The following is a 16,520-nucleotide window of genomic DNA, read 5'->3' on the forward strand; positions in this document are numbered from 1 at the left end:
ACGTGTGAGCTGATACTGTTACAAGATGAGCCTGTACAGAATGCAAGAATAACCAGAAAATAATGGAAGAAAATGAAATAATAGAATACTAAGAGCTGACAGTAACCAGATGCGGGCAGTGGACGGGAAACAGAGAATTTATTTGGAGTGGCCTTATCTGGTAAGTGCTTTCAGAGTTATACCAATACTCAACAAGAAGAGCAATTTGTACAGTGCCTATACGGAAAACAATTACAGGGTTGTTTAATCATACTTAAGTCTTGAGTGCAGCATGTTACAGAGTTGGGAGTCTCCTAATGCTTTGGGTGGACATATCAGGCCACGAGTGCCCAGTGTTACAACTATTATGCAACACTTCTTTGCAGTAATAGCCTGCCAGGTGATTAACTACCCATGCCAATACAAGTGTAACCACTGGATTCATTTTATATGTATGCCTGGAAGATTCGATTGTGGTTAGGCAGCAGGCAGCTACGTTTGTTTGCTTCATTGTAGTATGGTTAACTTGTGTTATCTGTAATGTGGGTATGGTCCTTATTCAAAAACATGCCGAAACGCTTATGTATGCACAATAAGACTAGTTCTCACTTTCAAGTAATGTTCCAACTCATAGAATGACAAGGATACTAAAACACCTCCATCTGAGTGCTTCTTGTGGCCAAACTCCAACTCGTGATAAGTCACATGAGCATCAATCTATTCCCATAATCGATTTCAGCCTAAACTTTTATAAAACATAACTCTACCTCAGGAGTTAGAGGACATTATAAAAATAATACCTCATTCATAACACAGCAGGCTCACAACTAAATACAAAAACAAACCTTACAAGTGGCTGTGTGTCACACAAGGCCACAATAATACCCTGAAACTTCTTGTCAACATCAAATTATATTACATTAATGGCATAGACTACTGGACTTCCTTATTTGTAATTGTCATCATCTTGATAGAAACTGTCTAGTAGTTCTACAACTCCAACAGAGCTTGGGTAAGATAAATTTATGGCAAAGTGATGAGCTCAAGAGTTCCTAGCCTAGTACTGGCCACAGCACATAATCCATAATGGCCAAGTGCTTGAGCCAGGCATTCTCACAAGTGCCATATAGTGACTGCCTCGGAAGCTATGAGCAGTGTAGAAAGATGTTAAAACCCCCACCACCTCCAGTGCTGCTTTCACTGCAATATAATTATCCATAAAGAAGGGACCTTAATTAAGTGCACCCCATGCAGTCATGAATGATTACTACAAGGCACAACATTTGTTAGTTTCTGCCAACACACCATATTAAAGAGACAAGCTGGCTGTACCTAGCTGTCAACCACAATGTTTAGTAATAGTAGTAAACTAGCTCAGCCAACCAGGGAGATTAATAAAATGGTATCCACTAACTAGTTAGCTTCCCCAGGAACATGCATAGCTTCCACTTATACTCAGTAAGTTCATAGGAGTAACATGGCAGCACCCAGAATTGATAGCCAAAACTGCCCCAGCAGTATCACAGTGACACACAACTCAACTGCTTAGCTACTTACAGCCACAAATTGAACACGCTAGCACCTCCAAAGCAGGTCTTGAAAGAAATACTCTAATCTTCCCTTCACCCCAACAGCCATGTTAAGATAACTGCAGCCACTCCCATGTGTCCTTGCGTACTCCCATGTACGTACCAGATGCATCCGACATAGTATGATTCGCAATATTACTGAGACAGATTCCGTAAGGGAGTTCCACCAGAGAATGTCAGCTCCCCCCCACTCCCACACACACACATCATTGCCTTCCATTGCCACTGCTCCCCATTGCCACTGCTCTTGTGACTCCAGGTAACTAATTTACCTACATAAATGTAATATTTTTGCTTGCAATCTTTAGCTTTAGAGGCTCAACTCATAACTAGTGTTGGGCGGTAAATCAATATTTCAATATAATTATGGTACTAAGATAAACCGAAATGTAATTAAATAACGTGATAATTGAAATACCGTGGTATACCGCACAGTATCTCAAGCACGTGCATGGTAAAAAAAATGGATGAAGATACGCTTGGCAAGAAGATTAACTCGAGAAGTGTTATCTGGAACTAGTTTGGCCTAAAGCTCAATGAAAATTGATACATAAGAAAAGACTTAGAAGACAGACCTGTTTGTAGAACATGCAAACGAAGCATTTCGGCGAAGAATGGAAACACCAGCAACTTGTTTACACATTTACACGAACACCATTCTCATTTGTATACGGAAGCGTCTTCTTCACTTTCCTGAGAGCGACAGCAAGGTACGTCACAGTCGTCAACCCTTTCAACCTCAAGTATTCAAGAAAAGGACCCCACCCAACTTACTCTAGCTGAATCAATCGACCGTGCTCGGCAGTATCCACCCAACTCATCTCAAGCACAAGAAATAAATAAGACAGTTTGTCATTACTTAGCCATGGGAATGCATCTAATATCTACTGTTGAGGAAATAGGTTTTCGTAGTCTAATGTATAAACTTAATCCCCAGTATAATTGTCCTTCCAGGAAGCACTTTTCAGAGAAAGAGTTACCTCAGTTGTATGCCCACGTGCGCGAGACACGAAGATCAAGCCACAGATAAATGGAGTTTCACACTTTTCTATTACCACTGACTTTTGGACAAGTGCATTGCATGATCCTTACCTGAGTTTGACTCCACATCATATTGATCATGGGTGGAATTTGAAATCAATCAACCTAGAAACAACACCAATGTTCCCAAGATCATACAGGAATAAATATTTATGAGGCACTTACCGATATTTTAGAAAACTGGAACTTACCTTTGGACAAGTTAACTTGTGTCACCACTGACAACGGATCAAACTTTAGTGCAGCCTTCTCTGATCAAGATATATTGCAATTGTTATGCTTCGGTCATAGTCTGGACCTTGCTATCTCTAAGGGTCTGCGGATATACAGGGTGGAGATAGCTATTAAGAAATGTCGTGCACTTGTTGAAACTTTTAGCAGGAGTTGGAAGCGGAATCGTGATTAAGAGAAAAGCAAGAATCTCTAAGGCTGCCTAAGCACAAGTTAATCACAGAGGATCGCAAGAACTGGCACAAATTGCTCACAGATGAAGAATTCAGGGTTGTAGAGGCACTCTCTTCAGTACTTGAACCCTTTTCCTACTTGACAGTTGCTCTTTCTGCTGAGAAAACTGTTACGGTGTCAGCAATCCGTTCAGTTATGAAGCACATAGCTGATGTTCTGACAGCGGATAAAGACACAGATTCAAGGTTTATCAAACAGATCAAGCAGAAGATAAACAATGATATAAGCAAGCGATATAATGATGACAAGATCCAGCAACTATTGGACAAAGCTGCCTTTCTTGATCCGAGGTTCAAGAAATGAGTGTTTAACTATGATGACACAGTTGAAATGATACAAGAAGAAGCTTTGGTTCATGTGGTGGAAGAACCAAACACAGAAACAATTATACCAACAAAAAAATTGAAAGGCTTGGGAGCTGTATTGGACCACATTGCTGATGATGTTCCTTCTCTTGTGAAGGCTAGCTCTTCTCTCAGTCCTACAGAACATGTAAAACACCAGGTGAAAGAATATTGTGATGAGGCAGTAATGCCAACAGATACTGATGCCCTAAAGTGGTGGCTACAGAGGCAAAGTCGTTACCCTGCATTGGCCCACCTAGCTAAATGTAACTTGTGTGTGTGCGCAACAAGTGTACCTTCAGAAAGCATCTTCTCTAAATCTGGATACATATGTAAGGGGTCATCCATAATTTTCAGCATTTTCACAAGAGTACAGAGAGTACTCTTTTCCATAACCCCCTCCCCCCCACCTAAAAGCGTACTATTAAAAATGTTGATATCGATCATGAATTGTTGTATGTATGTATGTGTGTATGTCACATATGAAATTGTTTTTAAGAGTTATTGTTGCTGTTTTTACACTGTAGGAAATGCAGACAGATCAATCACACAAGAAGTTATTTACATGTGTGAATTTGTGTGACAGTCATATACTTATTTCTTCTTAGGTCTTCCCCTTCCCATTTTGTAATTTTGCTCAGTCTGGTGTTTCTGAAGCTGGTATTTGGTGGGATAAATTTCACCATAAACAAGACATTTTATCTCAACTTTGGACTTCTTTGACTGTGAAGTAGATTCTGATTCCTCTCGTGACCTAGTTCCACTGTGTATCAGGCATGTGTGGCGCTCCTTGTCAGCTTCACTGGTAAAAACATAACGGAAATGTGCACATCACAGAAATGGCTATCTGTTGGCTGTCTTCAATATAATGCATCAAATTATCATCAGTACTACAGCTTGAAACACCTGTACTAACTTGCTGAGTTACAACACTTTGTACATTATCATGAGCTTCAGCACCACTACTGACGTCGTCTTCTACTGCTACAGTTTCTTCATTCACTGTGCTTGTCTGCAAAGAAAACAAGTTATAGGTAGCTGTCGTTCAATACATTGTGCAAGTCACCTATTTGTAAACACTACTTCTATAAATTAAACCGGCTATTTGGCAAGCTACAATCCTGCATGTATGAAATAGTGCTAAACCTATCAATCTAGCCATTTAGTACTGTACAGCTACGTGCTTTTAGTACAGTGAAAACAGTTTTTTACTGAAAGCGATCCTGGCTATTACCTAACATGGCCTAGTCATGGCTACCTGCATACCTAATGCACAGCTAGCTACGTGGTTAGTTATAGCCTGTTTATATATTGTACCTTGAAAAATGAATCAATACACCTTGTCCTGCTCCACTTCAAGTGTTGCGCAGCTTTTTTCAGTGCTGCCACATAGTGCTCTTTGCTGTAAACAACTCGCTCCTTCCACTTTACTTGCGCGCTTCACAGCATCTGCCCTCTGGCGTTCACGAAATGCTGGTAATGATTAGTTGGTGACTTGTGTACACTATCTGGATGCCTAGCGAGTTCAAGAAGAAACTGTCTTGCCTCGAGCTGCAACTCACATTTCGCCATCTTGATACTGAAATTGTATGCGCATGCTAAATTATTTAGAATTATTTTTATATAGCGCTACTAATATCAACATTATTAAAAAGCGTACGCATTGGATTTACCCCCTCCCCCCCAGCGTACGCTCTGTACGCTTGCGAAAATGCTGAAAATTATGGATGACCCCTAACAAATATAGAAACCGTTTACTACCAGAAAAAGTAAATCTACTGGTATTCTTGTCAGCTAATCTTTAACTTCCTCATGACTTCCTAGCTATCAGCAAAATTGTACTCAATTTATCATCAGAAAAAAAAATTTCAGCAAACTTGTTTGCAATTTAGGTGTTTTTGCTAGCCAAAACTTCATCATCCAACTTTTTAGTCCCATTTTTTTTTACATCAGTGTATGTTAGCTACAGTTGGACTTTTGAAATATCAGTTTTGCATTACATGAATTTCTAAAAAAAAAATATCTATAACTGCAATAATATACTTTATACCGTATTGATTTAGAAAAATTCAGATACCGCCCATCACTACTCAATAACCGGCCATAGTTGCCATGATGGTATAGTATCAGAACTCATCCATGGAAACAGTTTCATGCATTTCATAGTATATATGCTAATGGTCAAATGGACACGCCCATAGGAGTCGTATCTCCAACTATTATGAGTTACTTAATTGTGCAAATTGGTACAGGAAGGTTAAACTGTTCTATCAGTTGAAAATTGCACCAATGGAGGAGACAGGTGGTAATAACACAATCATATGTTTTATCCTACATGAGGTATGGTACGCACTCACAATACTGAAAAAGGCATAAATCACGAAGAAACTGGCTGCGAACTGTAAAGTACTACAAGTACAAAGTTATTTGTAAATATAGACATCTTTGTAAACAGTTATGATTTTATTCCTTACTCCGGAGACTGCAGGATATAACGAGTTCAATAAAACAACACAGTCAAGTTCCTTGGTTTGTAGCAAGTATTTAGAATGTGGTTACTATGAAACAGAATTCCACAATTCACACAGTGGTTGCTTGGATTTTGGCCATTAATGGAATAATGATGGTATAAATAATATGAAGTGCATACAGCTCAAATTAAAATACAAATCCCAAGCTTCACCTAGATGTAAGAAAGCAACACTCCACAGCACCTATATACTCCATTGGCAAGTTGATTATCGTTGTCACACTCCCTGTAGCAACATTATACCCTAGGGTAAGTATAATCCTTTATAAAAATATATATAAACAGTTTTCGTATATTCCACTGCTTGACTCAATAAATCTCAACCATAAAATATGCACAAACCAAAAATATATTAGTCTAGTCTACCGAATAGTGACGGCCTAAGTGAAGGAAGTCACTCTTGCTATGCAGAAGTTTTCAGTAAGTTATCCAACTCAATGACTTGGCTATTCTCTGCTTTTGAGGTAAATGACAGTTAGGATATCTTTGTTGCTAAAACTCAGCCTAATAAACAGCAGTGAAATTTTAAAAGGCAATTGTTGCATTTTCCACTGTTCACACTCAGCATTTAGTATTGGGTTGCAAGTTCCCTAAGAACTGTTAACTAGTAAAACTCAATAAATGCAGCAATAAAATGTAAAAACCAAAACAAAATAAATTCCAGTCCAGTCCACTGAATAGAGACTTTTGGTGTTGAACTATGTCATATACTTTTTAAGTACCAACATGCTAGTACTAGCTCAGCATCCAGTTAAACATACAGTACTACCATACTGTATACTAGCAAGAGTTCATAATATTATAGGGGGGCCCTATAATATTATGAACTCTTGATATTAGTGATCAGAGTTTTACGATTTTCCTGCAAATAATATCAACCAGAAACCTCGTCAACTTGTTGTTGCACCTTACATTAATGTAATGTTGTACAGGAGATGAATGAAGGTTTGTGATGACCTTGAGCAGCAAGTCTGGCATAAATCCAATCTAAGGTAGCCAGTCACTATCGTTTTAGTACAAAGACACAACAACAAAGCCTATATACTGTAGCTCTTTATACAATGCAGTAAATGCCCAGCTACTTAGCAATATAATCACAACATATCTACTGAACGGTAAAATACTCCTGTGAACTGCTAATGGCTGACTCGAAACATATCTGTACTAATACATCAGCTAATACTGCATGGATGCACACACACAGTAATTTTAAAACTAGCTATGCCTATAAAAGTGTACATACTTACATATCCTACATATACATATGTATATATACACTCATTGTAAACGTTTACACTTCCTACAACACGCCAATGCAAACCATGTAGTCAGCAACTGATGTTAATTAGCTGGATGATTGGGTGATCATGTCGTTGTCATTGAATTACATTACTTCTACAATTTCACCTACTTGTTTAATATGGGTTCCTAATTTATTTAGGGTAATAGTCGCGACTATTCACAATGGAATGTACCATTACATACATGTGCATACACTGGCAACATGTACAAAAGTGTTCTCCAATTACTGTTCTTTATAAATCATAGTTACAATAATTTAAACAGAGTTAATTGGCAAACGCTTGCCTGATAGTTGTGCCGGGTATTCATAGCACTCAACTCGCACTCGCAAAGAATAGTGTGCCCGTGTAGCCAGATAATCTGGTTCTACGTGCCTAGTTGTGAGCATTGCTAGGTCACTACACTTGACAGCCAAATTCTCCAGGACCACTGGCCGAATTTCCAAATCACATCATACTAACCATCCAATATATTGAACTACTTAGTAATCATATATCTAAATACTCGCTGTAAACTAAGGAGGTCGACTGTGTTGTTTTTGTTTACATAACAGTAACTGCAATGAAGTTATCAAACAATAAAGTCTAAACTTTGGTAAAAATCATTCCAAGCAAACAACGGAATCTATTTACTAAGGTGTATTACACTCCAAAGAACTATTCTATAAAGTTTACTCACAGTGCGATCCATCCACAGCTGGTTTCTCCGTGATTTGTCCCATTTCTGCTGTTGCGCATGCATAACTGCACTCGTGTCCACCATGCCATGCCTGGGATAAAGCAGCCGACTGTCAACTATACCTGTCTCAATCAATGTATAACACTTTCTTTGTTATCAGCTACTTGTTTTCAATTTGAAGAACGATTTAATTCGCCTATTACGAAAGGTTACACTTTACACTTACATAACAAATGCACACTAGTCGGGGAAGGTTCCGGTTATCCCAGCAACAGGATCTCTATAGGCGTGTCCGTTTCAGTACTAGCACATCCTATGAAACGCGTTTACAAGTTATAGCAAGGCCAAAGTTTATTCTATGCGTGAGTTATGATGCCATATGGCAGCAGTGGCCATCATGGGGTTAAACATTTTAGTTTTCTTTTTGGATCCAGAGGAGGTTGCGCTTATAGTTAAGACTCCTCCCAGACAAGCTGGGGGTGTGATAGTACAGGGTCCCATATGCCTGATTTTATAGGTTTTGTAAAATGGAAAAATCTCGTGGTTTACTTTAACATGTTTCGTTGTGGGGCTCTCCAAAGCCTTTAGACTTAGTGCATATTAGTAAAGAATGATATGATCAAGTTGAAAATTGAAGGTTAACACAAAAAACTCTGGGACACTTTACACCTACCAAAACAACCACCATCAGTTGACGGAGGTTAATTACTTTATATGGTTGTGGTAAAGTGAGTCACATTAATCATTGACTGTAAGTTGTAGTGCTATAATACATATATAACGTACTTGTCAAATATAAAGACAGGACCTGATTTGAACTAAACATTTAGCACGTGCGCGCACACCCACCCACACACACACACACACACAAACAGTGTATAGCATTGTGGTATACGTGTAACTATGACAACACCTACACACAACTATGACATGTACTTGGTAACCATGATACATGGTACACTAACACAAAAACTATCTCCCTACACTAGTAACTATTAACAAAAAGTATTCATATTACAAACAATACTTGTCTAAATGCTGAGCAGTTTTGAAACCAGCTATCAAGGAGGCAAGAGGAGCTTTGTAAGTTATTAACAGAGCTATGATTAGCAGATGGCAAAAATCATATAAAGAACAAAACAAAGTGTTCATGTTTAAAACGTCATATTGACAAGTACGATTAATTACAGTGTTCTGACTCAATCGTGGTGTTTTCCATGTCCTGGAATATGATGCACAAAGACAGAAAGTGTAGCTCAAGTGTGCTTGACACATACAGTAATATTAGTAACCATTGGTGGACTAAATGCACAGCGGGTTTTGTGTAAAACTTGCAGCTGTTATTCATAAGCAAGTTTGTGTAGTGTAGCAGTGACATACATTCAAGAAAATTCTAAAAAATCTTGCAAATGTTGTATAAGCACACAATCATAACTAAACAAAATTTTGACAAAACACACCATAATTGTGCATATTATTTAGACGTAGTGAAGTGCACATGCTTCGTCATGCCAATATAAGCAAGTATAGGACAAAGCAACACAGCTCCATGCACACGTGAAATATGAGAATAATTGCAGAAACCCAAACGCTTACTCATGATGTCCTCAAAGTCTTGTGGTGACTATGTTACCAAGAGACATATCCCTATTTTAAAGCAATTAAATAATTTTACTGATTTGTTCAATAAAAAGCAACCTAAAAACATTCTATTACAATGCATATATTTGATCACAAGTACTGAGCAATAGAAAATCTAAACAAAAAGGTGGTCAAAGGGAAGACAACAAAGCGGCTTCTTTGCAAAGCAGGTGAGCTCATTTCGTGTTTTAGCCTAACACAAGGTAGCAACTTCCACAGCGTAACCAACACAAGGCCAGTTAAGAGCCATTGAAAGGTTAATCTAAACCATACACACCCCATACAACTCCGTATAATTACCTCGTTCCATTCCGGGTCAAGATTATTGTCAATGACCTTTGTCTTCTTCTTCTCACCTGCGTAATGAAAAAACACGCAAAGGATTACGTGTAGCAGCCAAGGCTCTGTTCAAACATTTTTTTCTTGCGGACATTCCACAAAAAGAACACACAAGCACTAATAAATGCCCACCTTGGAACAAAAGCACCGTCATTGGATCGCTCTTGCTCCATCTCTCCACGTTAGGGAGGTTGCTGGCACTCTTCACCCTAACTTCCAGCGACATCTTCACAAATTTCTTTGTGGAAACGTCAGCGGAAACACAGCAATGAAGAACACTCGCTGGTATGCAGATACCAAACGCAGTAATCCTCCGTTCACGAGTTATTTTCATCGTAAAACGTCGTCACTTTAATTAATGCGCAGAATACTACAATTGCGCATGTGCAGTAGGAAAGGTGCTTCGAAACTCAGTGAACTTGACAGTAGTGATAAATGTATAGACCTACCTCTCGATCAGTATTGTGCCATCATTCTACGTACTCTCGATACAACTTAAAGGCAAGTGCGGCAACATCTAGGCTATATTCTCAGTAGGATATACTCACATAGCAAGGATTTTGTTTGTGCTTTACAGCATAGACTACTCGTTCACTTACTGATTGAGGTATGTACATTAACTAACTGTTTTAAGTACATTAATTACCTGCTTTAACCCTCGCCTCCAGTGTGCCTAACTGGTAAAGCAGGTCAGTAAAAACCTTCCTCCACTTAGCTGGCTTCCCTGGTGTGTGGTACTTAGCTAACATCCAGATGGCCTGCAGACTGAGTCACACTTAGGGGTTGGATTTTTTTTCAAAACATAGATAGGTATTCGTTTTAGCAAAGAGGTTCCTTGGCTCGTGGTAAGGCCACTCCAAATAAATTCTCTGTTTCCCGTCCACCACCCACATCTGGTTACTGTCAGCTCTTAATATTCCATTATTCCATATTCTTCTATTATTTTCCGGTTATTCTTGCATACTGACAGGCTCAGTAAAAGCAGTGTCAGCAGTGCATGCTATCAACTCAACTCTAACTCCACATTTGTGCTATTCTTTGCAACTTAAAAGGAAGGAACAAGCGTAAGCATGCTTTTATGCAGATTTTATGGTTGTGCCAGGCAAATAATAGCTTGAAAAGCTGCCAATCTTATAATGAAATAATGGAAATGATGGACCGCCCACCTGCATGTAAATATGCTTGAGTCCAGGATAGGAAACAGAGAATTTATTTGGAGTAGCCTAAACACCTCATCATGAGTAGTACAGGCTCTGCCTCAAGTGTTTGCTCTCCAGTGCCTAACTGGTAAAAGCAAATAAAAAAAATATACAACACTATTTACTGCTCAATGAACTGACATCAGTGCCACCACAGGAGGCTAAGCAGTTTTGCTCACATGGGTGGGGAAAGACAAACAAATATACAGATATACAAATATGCACATGTTTTTTGGAAAACAATTCGGGTGCACCCGCAGCTGACCTTGGGGGTGTGCCGGGTTTTAAAAGTACAGTAAATGTCCACAAAGTTCTTCATTATGACACTGGAGTGGAGCCTTTTGGGTTTTTCCCATGTGGTAAAAAAGCTAGCAGGTTTCTGGTTGAGTTGTCCTAGCCAGAATTCTTTTTGTTAGTTTGATTTTGCTCACCTCTACTCCACCACCTATGCAGTTTTTCTTGTAACATAAGGTCTGACTATGTGGTTTTTATTGTGTAATGTGTGTAGGTCAATCATTATTACTAGCTAAACCTAAAGGCAGCTTGTATGTGAGAAATGAAGGCTGCACAGATCCATTATAAGCCTTCCTGGTAGGTAAATGTGGTTTACCAGCGCTTCACTCACAAGATACACGAGTCGTATGCATTTCTAAGGATGCGCTAAGGGAGAGGTTTGAACCAAATTAGAACAGTGTATCTGGTTTCATAGACTACCAGACTAAATAACAAGTAGAAATGGGGCATGTCCATACTTACGCAAAAGAGAATAAAAACACAATAAACACACTATAAAACAGTTGAGAAGATAGTTGTACATAATTTGTGGTGCCAGTGCATAGCAATGTAATTACTTAATTACAAAATAATTCATGAATTACAAAATTATAACATTTGCAAATCTTATTATCTAGCTTGATTGATAATAGCATTAAATTATATACATGGTTGATTTAGCCAGAATGGGATAGTATTTACTGCATGGGTGCCTGGTTTTTAGAAGTAGCATCAGATAACATCAACTTGTTTTATGGCAGGCTTGCAGCTAAAATAGGCATGTCCAATAAAAAATGAAACCGGCTAACTATTGTGTACTGCCTACTTTGTGACATTTTAGTAACTTTCCAAGTGTGATACATGTAGAGAAGCCCGATTCATGGACATTTTGGTGCATCAAAATGGCCTAGTGTAGCAAATTCCCCCTTACATCAGGGCGTTTCAGGCTCCTGTAATAAATGGCATAATAACCAATGAGACACATGATAGATACCTCAGATTCTGGACTAGATATGAGCTATAGTAGAAGGAAATCAAATTAAATCAGTGAGGTTGAAAATCACTTTCTTGTTCTATGGTGGATTGAACGGTGACAAATATTTGGAAGGGAACATTCCAATGGAATTCTGACCTCTTGACATCCATTTAGTGCTACACTAAAACAAAAGCATATTCTACAGATTAGTTTGTGAAAAATCAGTGTTTTCATAATTAGTTACAATAATGTCCATGTTGTAGCAAACTTCTTCACAGGTTGTATATAGTAAAGTCAAAAGTTCTCTCTTTCACTCCAGTTATCTGTACACTTTATACCAGGCATCACGTGCTGGACATGATGCAACGCTACCAATATTTATGTGGGAACTTATTTTCTGTCTAATTCATTACATTCAAAATTAATATGCATACACCATGGTAGAATACATAATTAGCGTGGTAGAACTGGATACAACTGATCTTTGCACTCTGAGTTCAGTTAACTCAATGCAATTAAATTGTGAACAATGCATGGATTAGATACATATCATTTGCTGCCTCTTAAATATACAAAATACATGATGTATACATACAACACATAGCCCGGACTTCATTAATTCCCACATAATTTACTATGCATCAGTGACTGTTGCATGCTGATAGGTCATTTGCATGTAGTGGTCTATAAATGTGACCAGATTTGACAAAACCAGGCTTCCACACACATCCAATTCTTTGCCTTTAACCTACTGTAACTTGATTACCCAACATGCTATTACCCTGGAATTTTCACACGTTCTTTTCATACAATTATGAAATAGCAGGTCCAAATATGAAACTGATTGTATACATCTACAATGAGTTATGTTCCTTTAAAGTTATTAAATTGGATGTGTGTGGAAGCCTGGTTTTGTCAAATCCGGTCACAAATTTAGTTTTATCATAGGTTTCATACACGTTGTCACAGACATGTATATTTCTAATGACACACTAAACATTCAACACTTTATACACTTTTGTGCATGATCATTTTTTTGTAAAGAATATATAATACAACCGCAATCAAACTATACTAAAGTTCACTGAAATGAAGACAGAGAGAGCTAGCAAAATTATATCAGTATAGATATGACCATGTATACAAGTATATAAGGGCTTTTTTCTACTCTATCAACATGGTGCCTTTATATATTTTTGGGAAGACACTATTAGCATAGAGGATTTAGTAGAGACTGATGGATGATAGTTGTTTTCCTGTAAATCACTAATTGTACAAACCAGACACATATGGAGGAAATTGCACAGGTCTATTGTAGTTGCTTACTTTTTTATTACTGTAGCATGTGCTTTGTATGTCTATTGTTTCTCGTTCTCATGACTTACTATACCATATATGTCTTGATAACAATGCTTCATAATGATCATCAGAGTAATACGAATTCTATGTGTAAACAACATTAGCTAAATTTGCAGATGTAAAATTCAATTAAACCTTTTTGAATTTAAGTGGACACAAAATAATGCCATCTGCTAAAGATCTGTGATGTGGCATTACCTATGTGATGAACACATATGCTAATCTGGAGGAAGATGATTGCATCCTTTGAATTCATAAATCTGGTATTTGTGGCATATGTATAAGAGTATTTACAGTTAGTAGTACAGGTTGATGCATAAGCATATACGCCAATTTTGATTTTGCTTTATTCTCTCGTTTCAGTACAGCGTAGCTGATGTATCCCGACCTATTTTGGTAATCGAGAATTATATTATATTATTACTATGTGGTGATTGGGAGTACCTGAACTTGCTAATGACCAGTCAATATAGCATGTACCACCATCTTTTCTTTTGATGCAGTATGTGCAGGTTCACCATGCAGCCATGATAATATTACACAGGAGAAATTAAGAACTTTAAGTTTGATTAGGGATCATAGAAAAAAGTAAGGAAACAAGGGAGGTTGTCTACACCTGCAGATATACTAGTGAACCCAAATTCAGTCTATACTGATACGTGCTTGTACCTATAGTATTAATTTGTCATTTTAGTAAGTAACTTGCCTAATATTTGTTTATTTTAGCCATGTTCTGCATGGTGAAATACAGCATAATAGTTAATATTATGATGATCCACCGTCTCTTTATTTTGTTCCTTATACTAGCACATCATTTAAATGTTTATACTATATAAGCTTTAAAAAAATCAACATACCTTGTACATGCATGCTATATGGTGTGCTTATCAAAACCTAAAAATGCAATGGGCGGGGTTATATCATGTGTGGGTAAAATGTAACACTTAACGTGTGAAAATATAGCTGAAATTGTGCTTAGGCTATCATATGAAACTGCATCCTGAGAACATAGCATTAATACATGTACAATATGTTTAGGACATATCATCACTTTTCTTTGAGCTATTATTTATAATAGCCTTCTTCCTAAATCAGATTTGCGTAACAATAGCAACTACAATCTTGACCAAATTATTAAAACCAATTAAGCTAGATCAGGTATATCATATAGCTAGCAGCTTATTTGTAATTTTATTATAATTATTGTAGCTAATGTGATCACTCACAAGTAAAACATGTGGACAAGAAATTACAACCTGTTTTTGGACCTATGCAATTATTGCATTGATAAACTGTCAGGTAGCTAACTAATATGATTTTTTTAGTAGGAATATATTAGGTGCATATTTCAGGCTTCTGTCACTTGCATTTGCTTAGCTTTGAGCTAGTTTAAGTATGTACTTCTACAGTGATAGAGTTGTTTCACTTTACGGCTGTGGTATATAGCAAGGTTGAATGCATTACCCATGAATGGTAGTAAATTGTATAATATTTTGAGGGTTGCCACATTCCAATCCAACTGTGATACATCACTAGAATACATGTAATTCTCTATTATTATTATTTTTTTCACATTTGTTGTTTCTACATACTGCATCCTTTCTTTTATTTCTATTTGCTAATCATAATTTACTGATCAGGAGGTCTATCTATCATGATCAAACTACATGATTGTGTAGTTTTGCAGTCTGGAAATTGATCAGCATGTACAGTCAATAGCACTAAAATTTGTAATTTCTTACTGAAATATATTGTGGCTAATGCAAACTATTGTATGTAGGTGTTACACTATACAAGATAGTTAATAGTCATGCCAGGTTTTGTTCAGTTGTATGCATGGCCTATATTATAGATATTATAATTAGCTGCCATTCAAAATTATATACATGCAGCATTCACTGTCAGAACATAATACACATACAGATATATGCATGATATAAAGTAATGAGCTATACATTATACCTTTTTAAACAATTGTAAAGTAAGTACATGCACAAACAACCTAATGCTGTGGTGACATCAGTCAGTGAAGACTAATTATACATATATAGTACAACTGATACAAGTGTTTCCATGAGCTGACATTAAACTACTTATATGTACCAACTTGTGGTCATACATATTGTCTTACTAGAGGTTTCTAGCATTTCACATGTGGTAAAAGTTTGACAGATCCAATTTAAGTCATGTAAATCAAGTTAGTTGCTTGGTTGCAGTCTTTGTAGCTATCCATGAATACATGTATGTACAAATCTGATTTGTAGTTAAGTTTTGTTGAATTCAAGTAAAAACGTATACATGTACAGTCCTTCTTGCAAGTGTGTATGTATACATGTGGTATAAGATTGCTGCATGGATGTACTAGTTCTTGTAGTCTTTCATCACTAAGAACTAGCATGTATATATAGCTATCTGTTTATTGCTTGCATGTAGTTACATTGTAGCTAATGGATTACAATTGTATGTACACATAACAATATTAGCTGCAATAAAAAATTTATCTGGTTCATCTGCCTTACGTGCACAATCATTCTATATAAGTGTTTTGTTGCTACAATGACACTAGGTGTGAATACAGAGAAGACCAAAAATGATCATATTATACTTGTTATACCATTAATAGAAGAGTCATCTTAATGGATCATATATTCTACACCTTTCCATGATTACTGCATGATACAGATGTGTATATTATCTGCTATTTGCCACCTGTATAGATACACATATATGCCGTTGTTATCTTACTTGCTACATAGTAATTTAAATTACCTCTGTGTATGTAGTGTGTGATTACAGGCTGGTCTA

The 16,520-nt window shown here is 37.2% G+C and overlaps 1 protein-coding gene across 1 annotated transcript in view; it reads right to left on the reverse strand.

The window, feature by feature from the left end:
- The window catches only part of LOC136236950 (myoferlin-like), a 34,027-nt gene extending 23,806 nt beyond the window's left edge, over positions 1–10,221 (reverse strand). The window contains exons 1-2 of the mRNA XM_066027182.1: positions 10,041–10,221; positions 9,870–9,925 (exon numbers count right to left, since the gene is read on the reverse strand). Of these exons, the coding sequence (XP_065883254.1) occupies positions 9,870–9,925; positions 10,041–10,134 (150 nt within the window). The 5' untranslated portion in view covers positions 10,135–10,221. The remainder of the gene's footprint in view (positions 1–9,869; positions 9,926–10,040) is intronic.
- Between the last annotated feature and the right edge of the window lie 6,299 nt (positions 10,222–16,520).

Source organism: Dysidea avara, chromosome 10 (assembly GCF_963678975.1).
Source record: "Dysidea avara chromosome 10, odDysAvar1.4, whole genome shotgun sequence".
In the NCBI taxonomy this organism is placed as follows: Eukaryota; Metazoa; Porifera; class Demospongiae; order Dictyoceratida; family Dysideidae; genus Dysidea; species Dysidea avara.